This window comes from Aythya marila (assembly GCF_965140915.1).
Source record: "Aythya marila genome assembly, chromosome: Z".
In the NCBI taxonomy this organism is placed as follows: Eukaryota; Metazoa; Chordata; class Aves; order Anseriformes; family Anatidae; genus Aythya; species Aythya marila.
This window is the reverse complement of record NC_139080.1, coordinates 62,604,715-62,620,264: the sequence shown is the minus strand read 5'-3', so window position 1 is coordinate 62,620,264 and position 15,550 is coordinate 62,604,715. Positions and strand designations below refer to the sequence as shown.

Below are 15,550 nucleotides of genomic sequence, written 5' to 3'. Positions count from 1 at the left end.
GACCCACGAGGATCATCGAGTCTAGCTCCTACAGATCATTCTCTTGGCTGTTCTTCAAGCAGCAAAGCTTGGTCATCACTTGTTACTGTTTTAAAATAAACTTACATTTGACTGCAGGAGAATGGTTATTTTTCCTCACTTGGACTAAAGGAATGAAGGAGTTTGTTAAAATACGAGCTTGGGGAGGAATGCAGGTAGACCACTAGAATCTATGGATTTTCTAGAAAACTTCCAATAATAATTGACACCTTTGTAGGTAAAACTTACATGATGCATGTAGCAAAATCTGAGTTCTTTGTAGCAAATTTTGAGTTTTTCCTGCTCATTAGCTACATGTTTTGTAATATTTGTTTCATTTGGTTTTCCTTGTAAACGTTGCTGTTAGCAGAAGGCATGGTTGTTAAAATTGCTCATTTAACCTCTTATGAAAAAATGTTTCTGAAAAAAAAAAGGTGTATCATAAATAAGAAAAAGTATCATCATGCATATACTTTTATAAAAGCAGTAGTAGAATGATGTGATGTTAACATTATTTAAGAAGATAAATACTGGAAACTCTGTGATGGTTGTAACTGGTGATAATCGTGGTGAGATTTTTCAAGTAAGGATTTTCTAAACTGATGGTACATCTCTGAAAAAAATCTCATTGACTCCTCTGTTCACACAGACTTGATACCTCTGTATGCAAAATTTCCATTCACCATGTATTGCATTTGCTTTTTAGTATGGGAGGACTGGCTGCCCACTTAACCTTCCTCTCTGGTAAAACTTTACCAATTGCAAAGGCTGATTGAAAAATGAAATCTGATAAGTATGAGAGCTGAATTGGCCTTTTTTTTTTCTTGAATAGCAGGAAAAATTCTGAGAGAATTAAAAAAGATCATACATAGAAGCCATGAGAGGTTTTTGACTGGAGTCTCTGTGGTAAGCTAAAGGCCAAATTACATATTGATTGCAAAGTATTAGGACTGGGTGGATACTGTGAGTTTTTATTCGTGGCATAAGCTATGGCATGCACAGGAAAGTGTGGCATAGGAGCTGCCTTTGATACAGAGTGCAGGCTGCTTCTCCTGAGAAGTGCAGTTGCTGCCCCTCTGGGGAGCAGACATTCGAAGGCATCAGAAAAATACTGCTGCAGCAAATATTGAACTGCTGTCATGCCCCACCTGTTTGGTCTCACCATATGAAAGCTCCTTTGTTCAGACAGCTAGGAGGCCACCTGTTTTGATTTTTTTCTTGTTTTACTAGCAAGAATAAATGTATTTTTGAAGTTAGTGTTTTTTATTTATTTTAAAGATTGCAGTGCCTTGTTCTCCTTGGCTGGCCAGTAGCTCAGTGTTTGGGGAACAGAGGAGGAATATTTCTCCTAAAATGGCAAGCAGAGGTAGAGTTGGAGAGACATCATACAGTTTGTAACAACAGCTGAAAGGAGCAAAACTAACACTTCCTGCTGTGACTTTCTGTAAATTCACCGTGGGATCCTCCTTGCATCACCCTGTAGAAGCTGTTCCATCCCACAGAGCAAGGGTGGTGTAACTGCCGTCGCTGCTGGGACAGGTGTGACTCACAGCACTCCACCCTTGGCCCTCGGTAGTGTGAGCCCCAGAGCTGGAACAACACGGCTGCTCCTGGCCCTTGGCACTTACGCTCTCTTGCTAAATCAGAATGCAGGAGGGACTTTAGTTCTGAGATCTTTGTATGACGCTAGGACACCTGCAGGTACTACTGAGAGGACTCTTTGGTTGTGATATCACAAGATGTAGGGTTTCTAAAAGCAGTTTCTTGAGTTAACCATAACTGCAGAACAATGCAGATAAATGTCTCTCCCGTGCTAACACAGAGATTGTTCAGTATTTCCCTGCATTGTTTTTAGGATGCAAATATAAACTAACATGTAGCTTGGTGTACTGCTGCTTTATGACATTCTTAATGGCTCTTTTCAATAAACAAAAGTATTCTGGAACTGATTAGAAGATAGCAGAGTTTCATGGAGAGTATTCAACTATCCTCCTGAAGCTCTGGTATCTAAAAATTTGTAACTGTTGTTCTGAATGTGAATAATACTCTCAGAAAGTAGGTAGAAGGTAAACAGAACTGAGTGTTTTAAGTCTGAATGAGGTATTGCAACAGTCTCAGGACTGCTGTAATGCTGTATAAATTGGTTAGTAGTCTCCATTCAGAGATACTATTTCCCTCTCCTTTTTCCTTTACAGCCCCCCTCATTTTTTTTTCCCCTTTCAATGTCTAGGTGTTTCACTTAGCTTGTAGTGTGATGGCTCTTGCTCACATGGTTTAAAAGCTTAAGGTGCCTGTGCATCTTCCCAGGTATATTTGATGTGCTGATCTTAGTAGCAATAACCTTGTGTGAGTGTTTTTAATAAGTTTCCAGGGTTGTTCTAGGTTTGTTAGCCATTTTTTGGTACAGCGCGTTCCATGTGTGTGGTCACATTAAATTAGTTGCTGCTTTTGCACTACATTCTTCCAGCATTCTGAATGAGGTCACTGTGGATGTGGGAGCAAGCCAGCATTCATCTGCAGTTGTCTCATCTCCCTGCTGCTGCTCTGGACAGCTCAGCTGGCTTAGTAGCCCAGCCTCATTTAAAAAAAAAAATAAAATAAAGTTGTTTCACAGCTGTAACTGATTTCGTATTAAAGCTAAAAGAGAGGTGTCTATACTTACACTGCGCATGTAGAAAAACCTCTTGCTTGCCTGGTTCGTAATGTCTGCCTCTGCAGAATTTACCCACTATCTGCTCAAGAAGCTGGGGGCAAAAGAACTGCCAAGAAGCGGTCAGCTGGCATGAGCATGCTTTTTTGTTTGAGCACTCTGGAGACCTAGGCCTTGGCTCTGTTTGTTCTTGGAAAATTACAACTGGGTGACAGTGTCTCACTGTACTTGTCTATGCTATTAGGAAGAGAGTAGGAGGATGCGGCTAGCATATTGTTTAAGATTGTTTTCAACCTTAAGTCACAGGCTTTGGTAGTGCTCAGAGGAAGACTGCTGCATGGAGGAGGGAAGGTGCTGAGCATGTTTAGTCAGCTTCTTTCAAGGTCCATGTCTTTCACTGGGCGGTGGTAGGTTGGAACTCCTGTTAGAGGTCAGCTGGGTGCAGGTAGCGGTGTTACCCCTGCTTCTGCTCTTTCAGGTTGCACGAGAATGTTTTTACATTCATTGTTTTTCTGTCCTTTGACAAGGTGTACATGCTTACTTGCTTTTTCTCTCAAGGTGTGTACAACTTAAAAGATAGCAAAGCCAATCAAATGAGTCTTTCCAGTTTCAGAGTCATATTTTAAATTTTGGGAGATAAAGGATACATCCTGATAACTCTGAAACATGGAAAGGATTTACAAATTATGCAGTAGTGTACTAATATGGAATTAAGTCTACATTAAAGGTGAGTATTTCCTGACTTCACAAGTTTTTGGGTATTACCTTATATTCATTCAAACTCATCTCTTTTTTCCTTAATCCTGAATTTGACTGGGAGAATCATCTGTAATCCAGTTATGCAGAACTAATGTTGGCCTATGACTGACAGTCTTCCTTAGATGTCCCCTTGAAGGTCAGAAAAAAGAAGAAAGTGCAGAGATCAAGTTGCTTTTAGTTCTAAGCTAGTGACTGGATTCATCTGTGCAACTCTTAAACATAATAGTCTGAAACAGACAAATACTCCTTGGTTTATTGGTGCCTGCTGAAGGTTATTTGAAACAATCTTTAAGAAGTTTGTAACCCATTGCTGGAAAACCATTAGCTCAGGCTATAGCTTTTAATATGAAATAAAACATATTCAGAAAGTTGTTTGTCTTGGAGTTAATGAGGAAGGAGAATGAGTGGACTACAGCGTCGCAGGAAATAGCACAAGGCACTCAGTCGTATCTACACAATGACCTAGACGTGTGATTCTTGCTTCTAAAATGTGCTAGGTGGAAGCTACGGAGACTCAATACAAATTGAATCATAGAACCACAGGATTGTAGCATGGTTTGGGATGGAGGGGACTTCCAAGACCACCCAGCTCCAAACCCCCCCGCCATGGGCAGGGACAGCTCCCTCCAGATCAGGCTGCCCAAAGCCCCATCCAGCCTGGCCTTGAGCACCTCCAGGGATGGGGCATCCACAGCTTCTCTGGGCAGCCTGTGCCAGGGCCTCACTGCCCTCCGAGTACAGAATTTCTTCCTTATTTCTAATCTAAACCTACCCTCTTTTAGTTTGAAACCATTCCCCTTTGTCCCATCACCACACCCCCTGACACAGCGTCCCTCCCCAGCTTTCCTGTGGGCCCATTTAGGTACTGTGAGGCTGCCGTAAGGTCTCCCTGGAGCCTTCTCTTCTCCAGGCTGAAATAGCAATGCATGTACCATAGCTCCAGCCCCACCTGCCTTGAGTGATCGACTCCCACGTTGTCTCAAGTGTCTTGCTCTTTGTTTACATGTGAACTAGTTCAGACAGACCTCAAGTGTGTATACACAGGGAGCAGCCAATCTCTGGGTTGCAGTGCTCATACACCTGTAGTATTTTCTATGTGAGGGTCCTAGAATGCTTTAAAAATATTTGTTCAGTAAAATGATTGTAAAAAAAACCTGCTGGCACCTGAAGTGTGAAACTGTCCGGTGTTTGCAGCTGTGACAAGAATGTGCACCTTACCAGGGCTGTGGCAGAATTCTGCAGCGGTGTGAAAAGATGCTGAAAATATGATTTTTCACACATCTGATATTTGTTCAAGTTTTTCTCTACAGCTGTAAAGTAGTTGTGACCCTTGGTTTCACCTAATGTGAGGAAAGAAGTAAGTTAAGGTGTACCTGTAAAAGACACTTTTTTGTTCCAACATTGAACCCAGGCTGCTCTGTGCTCAGGACAGTTTGGTCTGGTCTTAGTTGTCTCCAGCTCACCATGGCATTTCAGCAGCGGGGCACCTTCAAGGCAGACAACAAATAAACGCTTACTCCAGCCAGGCCCTAGCTGATGGCAGCAGGAAAAGAAGCAAGAAGGTTCCCATGAAAACTCCACCTCTTATGGGTGGTGCTGCAGGAGTTCAGTGGGTAGTCAGCAACTGTGAAAAGCTTTGTATTTCCAGTGCCTGTCCTGGAGGAAGGGGAATCTCTCAGTGTCTTCTGTTACTGACAACTTCAGTTTTAAACACAGAATTTCTGTTTGCGGTACTTCTTTGTCCTTAAATTCCCCCTTGCATTTTTAGTCCTCAGTCTGCAGCGTGCAAGGCTGGTGGTGGAGACAGCAACTGACCTTGCTGTTGCTTTACCAGAGATGGACTTCTCATCTTGCTGGTGAGGTCTTAGAAGCACAAACTCATTAAAAATCTGGCTTGTGACCTGTGTCCTCAGAAAGGTGTGAGTCCTGCCACACGACATACTTTTCAAGTGCCCCAAGATACTGAGAGTGTTTAAAATTGGGGAGGGGGAAGGGGGGAGAGGAAGAAAAAAAAAAAAAAAGAGGAAAAAAAAAAATAACACACTAGGGCTAGCTAGACAAAGCTATGTTGGGTTTTAAACAGGAAGTCTAAGCAATGAGAGCTAAAATGAGAGTGGTGAGAAATTATTATTGTTCGTGTACAGCAGGCATTGTTTTATGATCAGTACAGCCTTTTTATCTATTTATAGAGGCAATTCAGGTTTTAAAATGTAGGAATAATTGTAGAGAAGGCTGACATAAGTGAAAAAATGAATTATGTTCAAATAAAAAAAAATGCAACTGTTTGAGTATGTGGTAATTGGTTTTTGTCTAAAGCTAGTTATTGTTGGCCTCTACTTTGGCTAATAATAAACTTATTCATGGAACATTAACTCACACTTATGTGTCTTCATTACACTGTTTTAATTCCTGCTATTCATAATTTAGTTTTCACACTTTCTTAAACATGTATTGCATAGTACCTAAAAGACTTTTCTTTGATCTAAATCTTAACTTTAACCAGCTGACCTGCATTTTTGTTTAATAGGTGCTTCTGATAACGTCTGATTTTATTTTATTTTTTTGAACTGAAGCAAATGTAAGAGGTAGAAGAGCATACTCACTGCTGTAGTAATTACATCTCAGTACCTTAGAAAACGCTGCTTGGCAAGCAAGCTGAAATGCATTTTTTGAGTTGGCCTGATTCATAAATTGTCATCTCTGCTACTTTGAGAGCAGAGTTTTTTTTCTGTTAGTGTTCCATGGGCTATCTTCTCTGCTATTCTCCCTGGCAAATCCTGACAAACCTCCAGGGGAAATCCTGCAATATTTCTGCACCAAACACTCATCACCATGTAGCATACACACAGAAATCTTACAGAACAGATGCCCCGCCCAGATGTAGATCCTGAGATAGCTCTTTGGATTTGGAACCAAAATGAAATAGCAGACAGTTCTATTCTCGTGCTGTGTTTCTTATCCACTGTTCTGCTGAAACTGCAGCAGAATAAATCTCTGCATTTGATTTAAAGGGTAACAAAATGATGGCTGTTCTCCCACTTGTCCGAGGGGCTCTGCACCAGGATAAACTGGTGTTTGTCTCATGTTTAAACTATACACTTTAACGTCAAAACAATCACTACAGATTTTTTTTTAGTCCAATCAGCAAGTGGATCAAAAGCAAAAATGTTCACAAATGTTCTCAGGCGAAGCTATTATTCATTTACTTATCTTCTTTTCCAGTCCTTTGAACTCTTCATATGGAGACAGGACGGAAAAGACCTAATTTTTAAGCTTATTAGCTTTAGCTAAAGTCTTCTGTGTCCTAAATGATTTTGGTAGAACCTGGTTGACAAATAACTTAAAACCTAGGTAATTGAGGCTTTTTGTTTTCCAACAACTCCAGCAGTTCAGTTTTGTACTCACTTATCTGTTCTCTTCCTTTTGAGAAGAGGAAATAAAAACCTACCTGTCCCCATGAGAATTCAGTATGCATATTCAGGAGTGTGCATGTATACGCTTGCTTTGCATAAGCTGATGGTGTCCTCAAACAGAGGAGGAGACCAAAATCAGTTACTGCCAGTCCACTTTGGGATCAAAAAGCCACTTGTGCTCGTTAAAAATGGTCAGCTGTTGAGTTATGGCAGAGCAGTCTGAGTCCTTGCACATGTTCTTACTTGCATGCAGTTCCACTCCTTGTTTCATTGTATGGTGTTCTGGAGTAATAAAGAAAAGGGAGTAAAGAAATGGAAATTAGACATTAGCTACTAGAAGCCTGTGTGACAGGTACAGCACGGTGAAAGCTGCTTTGCAGGTATAAACCTTTCACTAATGGCTGGACAAAATGCCATTAAATTTGTGTGGATTGTATCCTGTGGCTCAGTTTACAGGTATAAATAAGTGTCACAGAGATGCATATCTCCTCAGAGGGTTTTATTTCTGCCTTTGCTCTTACATGCAGGGAGGAAGATGAGTATTCAGAGCTGCGGTCAGAGCTCAGCCAAAGCCAGCATGAAGTTAACGAAGACTCACGCAGCATGGACCAGAATTCTGTTTCTGTACCGGAGAATCAGTCCACCATGGTCACTGCAGACATGGGTGAGTGATGCTTCTTAGGAGACACAGAATCACAGAACCATACAAGATCCTGAGTTGGAAGGGTCCCACAAGGATCATCTAGTCTAACTCCTGGCTCCACACAGCACCATGCAAAAACTCAAACCCATATTTCTGAGAGCGTTGTCCAAATGCTTCATTGAACTTCAGCAGTCTTGGTGCTGTGACCACCACCCTGGGGAGCCTGTCTTAGTGCCCGACCAGGAACGGTCTGTACCCACGTGCCCAAAGACGAGCTGGCGGGGAAGAAGACCGGCCTGGCTCAACAGAGAATTGTGGCTTGATCTTAGGAGGAAAAAGAGGGTTTATAAGCTTTGGAAAAGTGGGCAGGCCACTAAGGAGGACTTTAAAGAAGTAGCGAGGCTGTGCAGGGACAAAATTAGGAAGGCCAAAGCTCATCTGGAGCTCAATCTGGCTACTGCCGTTAAAGATAACAAAAAATGTTTCTATAAATACATCAACACAAAAAGGAGGACTAAGGAGAATCTCCATCCTTTACTGGATGCGGGGGGAAACTTAGTTACAAGAGATGAGGAAAAGGCGGAGGTGCTCAATGCCTTCTTTGCCTCAGTCTTTAGCGGCAATACCGGATGTTCTCTGGATACCCAGTACCCTGAGCTGGTGGAAGGGGATGGCGAACAGGATGTGGCCCTCATTATCCATGAAGAACTGGTTGGTGACCAGCTACGGCACTTAGATGTGCACAAGTCGATGGGGCCGGATGGGATCCACCCAAGGGTACTGAGGGAACTGGCAGAGGAGCTGGCCAAGCCACTGTCCATCATTTATCAACAGTCCTGGCTATCGGGGGAGGTCCCAATCGACTGGCGGCTAGCAAACGTGACGCCCATCTACAAGAAGGGCCGGAGGGCAGACCCGGGAAACTACAGGCCTGTCAGTTTGACCTCAGTGCCAGGAAAGCTCATGGAGCAGATCCTCCTGAGAGTCATCATGCAGCACTTGAAGGGGAAGCAGGCGATCAGGCCCAGTCAGCATGGCTTTATGAAAGGCAGGTCATGCCTGACGAACCTGATCTCCTTCTATGACAGAGTGACGCGCTGGGTGGATGAGGGAAAGGCTGTGGATGTGGTCTACCTTGACTTCAGCAAGGCTTTTGACACTGTTTCCCACAGCATTCTCCTCAAGAAACTGGCTGCTCTTGGCTTGGACTGGCGCACGCTTCGTTGGGTTAGAAACTGGCTGGATAGCCGGGCCCAAAGAGTCGTGGTGAATGGAGCCAAGTCCAGTTGGAGGCCAGTCACTAGTGGCGTCCCCCAGGGCTCGGTGCTGGGGCCGGTCCTCTTTAATATCTTCATCGATGATCTGGACGAGGGCATCGAGTGCACCCTCAGTAAGTTCGCAGATGACACCAAGTTAGGTGCGTGTGTCGATCTGCTTGAGGGTAGGAAAGCTCTGCAGGAGGATCTGGATAGGCTGCACCGATGGGCTGAGGTCAACTGCATGAAGTTCAACAAGGCCAAGTGCCGGGTCCTGCACCTGGGGCGCAATAACCCCAAGCAGAGCTACAGGCTGGGAGAGGAATGGTTGGAGAGCTGCCAGGCAGAGAAGGACCTGGGAGTGATGGTGGATAGTCGACTGAATATGAGCCAGCAGTGTGCTCAGGTGGCCAAGAAGGCCAACGGCATCCTGGCTTGTATTAGGAACAGTGTGACCAGCAGGGCTAGGGAGGTGATAGTCCCCCTGTACTCAGCTCTGGTGAGGCCGCACCTCGAGTACTGTGTTCAGTTTTGGGCCCCTCGCTACAAGAAGGACATCGAGGTGCTTGAGCGGGTGCAGAGAAGGGCGACGAAGCTGGTGAGGGGCCTGGAGAACAAGTCCTACGAGGAGCGGCTGAGGGAGCTGGGCTTGTTCAGCCTGGAGAAGAGGAGGCTCAGGGGTGACCTTATCGCTCTCTACAGGTACCTCAAGGGAGGCTGTAGCGAGGTGGGGGTTGGCCTGTTCTCCCACGTGCCTGGTGACAGGACGAGGGGGAATGGGTTTAAGTTGAGCCAGGGGAGTTTTAGGTTAGATGTTAGGAAGAACTTCTTCACTGAAAGGGTTGTGAGGCACTGGAACAGGCTGCCCAGGGAAGTGGTGGAGTCACCATCCCTGGAAGTCTTCAAAAGACGTTTAGATGTAGAGCTTAGGGATATGGTTTAGTGGAGGGCTGTTAGCGTTAGGTTGGAGGTTGGACTCGATGACCTTGAGGTCTCTTCCAACCTAGGAAATTCTGTGATTCTGTGATTCTGTGACCAGCCCCTGGGTGCAGAACCTTTCCGTAACCCCCAGCCTGACCCTCCCCTGTCCCAGCTCCATGCCGTTCGCTCAGGTCCTGTCGCTGTCCCCAGAGAGCAGAGCTCAGCACCTGCCCCTCCGCTCCCCTCGTGAGGGAGCTGCAGGCCGCCATGAGGCCTCCCCTCAGCCTGCTCTGCTCAGGGCTGAGCAAACCAAGGGACCTCAACTACCCCTCAGACGCCTTGCCCTCCCTTCACTGTCTTTATAGTCTTCCTTTGGACCCTCTCCAGTAGTTTTATGTCCTTCTTGTACTGTAGCACCTCAAACTGCACACAGTGCTCGAGGTGAGGCCACACCAGCTCAGAGCAGAGTGGGACAATCCCTTCCCTTGACCAGCTAGCCGTGCCAGTCACTGCTGACTCACAGCTTGCGTGTCTACCAGAAACCCCAGATCCCCTTCCACAGGGCTGCTCTCCAGCCTCTTGTCCCCCAGTCTGTATGTGTACGTACAGCCAAGGTTGCCCCAGCACAGCTGCAGAAAGTGGCACTTGCTCTTGTTGAACTTTATGCAGTTGGTAATTGTCCAGTCCTCAAGATCTCAGTGGTGTCTTCTCATAGCAGAAAGACATCCTTGTAGGAGAAGTACATCATAGCCTGCGAAATGCCAATCAAAACATTTGTTGAGGAAATAAATAAATCAAGGCTGTGTTAATCAAAGCAAATGCTGGAACTTCTCCATGACTATGAGCTTATACTTGAAACAACCTCTGTGCCTTTATGTAGAACAGCTACAGAGTCTCAAATGGAGCAGTCTGTTCAAGAGAGCTTATGATTCTTAGGAAAGAAGAGGAAAGATCTTCCTTTTCTTCCCTGGGTAAACCATATTCGTGCATGAGAGCTTCAATGGGTGACAGTATACACAAGCAATTATTTTAGGAAATAATTGAAAACAGCAGTTTTAAGTCTTCTTGCAGAACTTGGTGAACCTTAAACATCAAGCTATTAATTCTACAAGGGGCTTTTTTGTCATGTAACATACAATATTTTGCTTCAATACATAGGACACTGTAGTAAAAGAGTTTCCAATTGCTTGGAGCAGTGCAATTTATTATTGAGAACTTCAGTATCTTTTAGAAGAATTGACTGAGAACAGCCTGACTTTTGGGCACACTATTTATTGCCCTCAAGTGGAGGTTAATGACGTGTTGATATTGTAAGCAACCATATGCAAGAGATTTTCTGTATGACTTCTTAAATTGAACTGAATACACCAGCTCCTGAACTGTACTTGTTCATAAATGGAACACCTGCCACAGCACATTTGTATCGCAGTGTCTTGAATTTCTAGAAACATTTCTTTTACTTTTTTGAACCACAAATTTCAAACTAATTTAGTACTCAGCATTTATTTTGCTGAAATATTTAGGTGAGAGCTTTGGTTTTGTTCCTCATGGGAAGGAACTGAAGTTGTACATTAATGGCAAGATGTCTTTAAGTTTCTCCTAACAGTGGGAAATATGGAAATAAAATGAAATACAGCAGTGCACAAAATAAGAACATTAACTAGGAATTCCTGTGTTTTTCCATGTTATCCTTCTGTGCATACACTTTGTCCGTTCCGGGTTTTGTTTCATTATTCCTTTGAAAATAAATCCTTTTTGTATGTGCATGCATGCAAATATATATATATATTGTCCTTATATTTTAGAATCATAGAATCATAACTAATAACTGTGTATAGCCTTGCTTACTGACCTAACAGAATGAGCATCAGTGACTTAATAAAAAACGTAATATGTCATGATACACTAATGTATTTGGATATGTTGCTCAGTTGCTACAGGGAATCCAACAGCGAGAGCTAAAACTATGAATGTTCCTCAGTATGTCTTGCAGAGCTTGTGATCAGGTTGTTCTGATTTCCTAGGTAATGGAGGTCTCTCATTATTGTAATCCCTTGTCTTCTGGGGAAAAAAATGTTACTGTAGGAGCAAAAATGAGCATACAAGGCCTTCTGTGATCATTGTTTGTTCAAATGACAAAATGTTTTATATAAGATGTAAGGGAAACAAAGGAATTCAAGAAAACAGATATTTTTACAGTTACACATCCTGCATGGTATATGCCACTCATAAATATGTGTTACTATAGGGATTTCTGGTATTCTTAAAACAGACAGGTGGCTGTTAGTCTGAAACTAGTAAATACGACTTCAGGAGTAGAGGTTTTGCTTGCATGTTGCCCGTTCCTATTTATTATATGATACTGTGATGAATTCATTATACACTCTTTTCTTTTGGTCAGCAGTAGGTTCATGTTTATATGCATTATGCTGTGGAGGTATATTTTTTGTAACGAGTTTACAGTATTTAGTTTCATCTCATCCTTTCATCTGACCTCTTTTAGTCTTCTCTTGTGTGAAGATTTTTTAAGGCAGTCTAAAATAATCTGATGTCTCCAGTCTATTAAAGTTCAGATATAGTCCAGTACCAGACTCCTTTATGCTCCATTAAGCACCCCATCCATGAGGCTCATATTAGATTCTGACTGTGGCAGAATGCTTGGAGCAGTAGCATAGAAATAGCACACGGCAGCAAGAGTGCCACTGTTTTTAATAAGGTATAGGAACTGATGATGCACTGCTGTCATGTGGTGCACTATTCGTTATTGCAAGCTCTTAACCAGTAAGGCAGAAATACCAACCATCGTGTTTGAGAGAGAGCCTAAGAGGGAATTTCACCATGTCTGCCATAGAAACTACTGCTATCCATCACCAGAATGTGAACATCATAATGTCATTGAATGTACCAGGCAGAAGACTTGTTGAACTCACAGAGAAAAACCTTTGAGGGTAATCAAATCATGATAGTAGGCCATGAATAGCAAAAAGAAGAACCAGAATAGAAGTGGCGTAACATAACATTTACGATTAAATTTTAAATTTGTAATTATAAATTTAGATTTTAAATTGTAAGTCTCAACATTTTGTCCTCTGAAAAAAATGTTTTTGAACTGTGAGTGTACACTGTGGATAAGTAGGGGGAGTGTTACTTGTAAGATTGAAAGTAACTCTTGTTTTCTGTTGATGTAGTTATATATTTAAGCTGTTCAGCTGGTGGGGGGGGGGACATCAGATTATCAGGACATACTTTTAACAAAAGGAGCCTTAGCTGTTCTGCACTTCATGGATGAGAGTTTGTTCTTTAATTGAGTCACTTATTGTTGCAATGTAACATGCTTGTTTTGTTTTGTTTTGTTCTAGATAACTGTAGTGACTTGAATTCAGAACTGCAAAGGGTGCTGACAGGTCTGGAAAATGTTGTCTGTGGGAGGAAGAAGAGCAGCTGCAGTTTATCGGTGGCAGAGGTGGACAGACACATTGAACAGCTCACTACTGCCAGTGAACATTGTGATTTAGCCATTAAGGTAACAGTAACATTAGGCTCTAAATGTGTTGTATGTATTACATGGTAATACTCTGTAGAAATAGCACTTCTCAAATCAAAATGCATCACAGAAATCAACTCTAATTTATTTTATGTGTTGGATAGGTAGTAGTACACCTGCTCTACACTAAATTCTCTGAGGCACAGGAGGAGCTACTAATAGACTTTTGGTATCTAAACAGGAAAGTATCTGTCTTATATCCATTTCAGAGATAAGAGAAATTAGGACACTCGTCAGTTAATTTACTTTCTGAAGGTTAATCCTGAAAGTAAGTTGTCACTTTTCCCAAGGTCACACAGACAGTTAATAACTGGTAACTGAAGGCACAGTATGCAATACTTGCTGAAACTTGGAGGTAAAATGCCATAAACTGTACTTAAGTTGTGACTTTGATGCCTTAAAATAGTAACTAATAATTTAAAACAAAACATGTGGCATATTAATTTTAATGGGGAACAGATAGTTCAACTGATACTTGCATGTCTTGTTTTTATTATGCATATAACAGAATAATAAAAAGGAATGCCTGGTATGACACGTATTAGAGTACTTGCTACATATGGAGGAAGAGGTGAACAAGTTTGTTGTGTTAGGTGGAAAAGACCAGCGACTCAGTTATATCAGAACAATTGTATTGACACTTTGCTCTTGAAGTGGGGAGATCTGTGACCACTCTGAACTGCTGAGATAGGCCTTTGGTGTGTAACTGGAAAAAGTCTCCTCTGCTCCTGGTGGTGCCTGAGGAGTATAATTGCCTATAAAGAAATCAATGCTGAGTAGCAGTTTGGAGAATGGGTATGTATGAGAGAGACAGACTGACTCCTGGATCTCTTGGGAATGGTCTTAAATCAGCTTATTTGAGTGTCTCAGAAGATTAGGATCAATACTTTGAATGTTACCCAGCATTTTCTGGAGTTTTAGGATTAAGTGTTCTCAGAAGTCTGTACTCAGAAAGAGAGAGATTGTGGATCTTGGAAAACTGGTAGAAATTGGTCTATGTATAGTCCCCAGAGGTATCTGAAGTAAGAGGAGATGAGAACTGTCTCAGGAAGAGGATTCAGTTAAAAAGCCAAAACAGCTGCCATAAGCGTTCCTCTCAAGCTTTTTGTTTTAGGCACATTATTTACTGTTGATTCAAATTAACTGCAATGAAACTTTTATTGTTCTGAGTAACTGTTCACAGCTTCTTCCTGGTACAAAATGTAGTCTTCCTCTTTTCACATAATCTCATAGCCATTTTTGGGCCGTGGAAGGGCAATGCTTTTCCCCACTGTCTGTGCTGCAGAGCCTGCAATTTTTTGTGTTAGACAAGTGATAGCATGCAAAGGATGTTAACCTTTCAGGAAGATAAGACTGTCATGCTCAGATTGTGAGCTAGGGAAGCGTGTCACTGATGTTCTTATTATAGCAATACCAACATGTAGAGCCCCTGTCTGCAGCTACATCCATGGCTGCAGGTTGTTTCTCCTTTCCTGCTCTTTCCTGCTTCCTCAAATAGAGAACTGAGAGACTTTTAAAACAGATGGGATCATGAATGCAAAACTGGAACATTCTGTCATGTGCTTTGATGTTGTCTCTTCTCTTCATTGGTGGGCTGTTGCCTTTAAATGTTTTGAATCTTTTTGATTTAATGGTTAGATTTCATTGTTGTTGATTTTTTTAAGGCTGTTCCTGCTAAATTTTCGTGTTTGTTTGTGCAAGTCATGTGGCCCTAGCTAGTTCACATGTTTCTGCCCCACAAAGAACAAGAAGACCTTGAAATGAGCAGATTGTTTGATAAACTGGACAGTTACACAGCTATCATTTGTTTTAGAAAATTTCCACAGAATATGCTGCTTAATGCTTCAGATGTTTTGAAGAGTAAATTCCTATCGGACCCAAAAGCAGGTACCAACTGCTAACAAACTAGTGATTCAAAAAGTTGTAAATATTTCTAAACCAAATCTACTTAAAACATGAAAACAGCTACCTGGGTTGAACTGAAAATCCACCTGTCTGGTAGGAGATGTCAATGGAAAAACTGCATCAAACAGGACATTCATAGTATGTCCTTATCCTCCTTCCTTCATACATGCTTCCACCAAGTGCAGTTAGGAACAGCTTGAGCCAGAGAAGTTGTCTTTGAATTTAATAGTCTTGAATGTCATTCTCCTTTGTGTTTATTTCTGATGGTTTTTGGACCCATCTAAATTGTTGGCCTCCATAAATTCTGGTAGGAGTAAGTTCTACCATTGAGTTTGGCCTTATGAAAAAGTGCTGCTTTTCTGCATCTTTTACACCTGATACTTGCTGGCTGATTCATCTAACATCATGTGCATAACACAACACCTCTTGTAAGAGTACTGA

General features: G+C 42.3%; 1 protein-coding gene across 4 annotated transcripts in view; it reads left to right on the top strand.

Annotated features, from left to right (window-relative positions):
* The window catches only part of MCC (MCC regulator of WNT signaling pathway), a 202,014-nt gene that overhangs the window by 135,758 nt on the left and 50,706 nt on the right, over nt 1-15,550 (top strand). For all 4 annotated transcript variants that reach the window (XM_082784232.1, XM_082784233.1, XM_082784235.1 and 1 more), the window contains 2 exons: nt 7,368-7,504; nt 13,020-13,183. In XM_082784232.1, the coding sequence (XP_082640358.1) occupies nt 7,368-7,504; nt 13,020-13,183 (301 nt within the window). The remainder of the gene's footprint in view (nt 1-7,367; nt 7,505-13,019; nt 13,184-15,550) is intronic.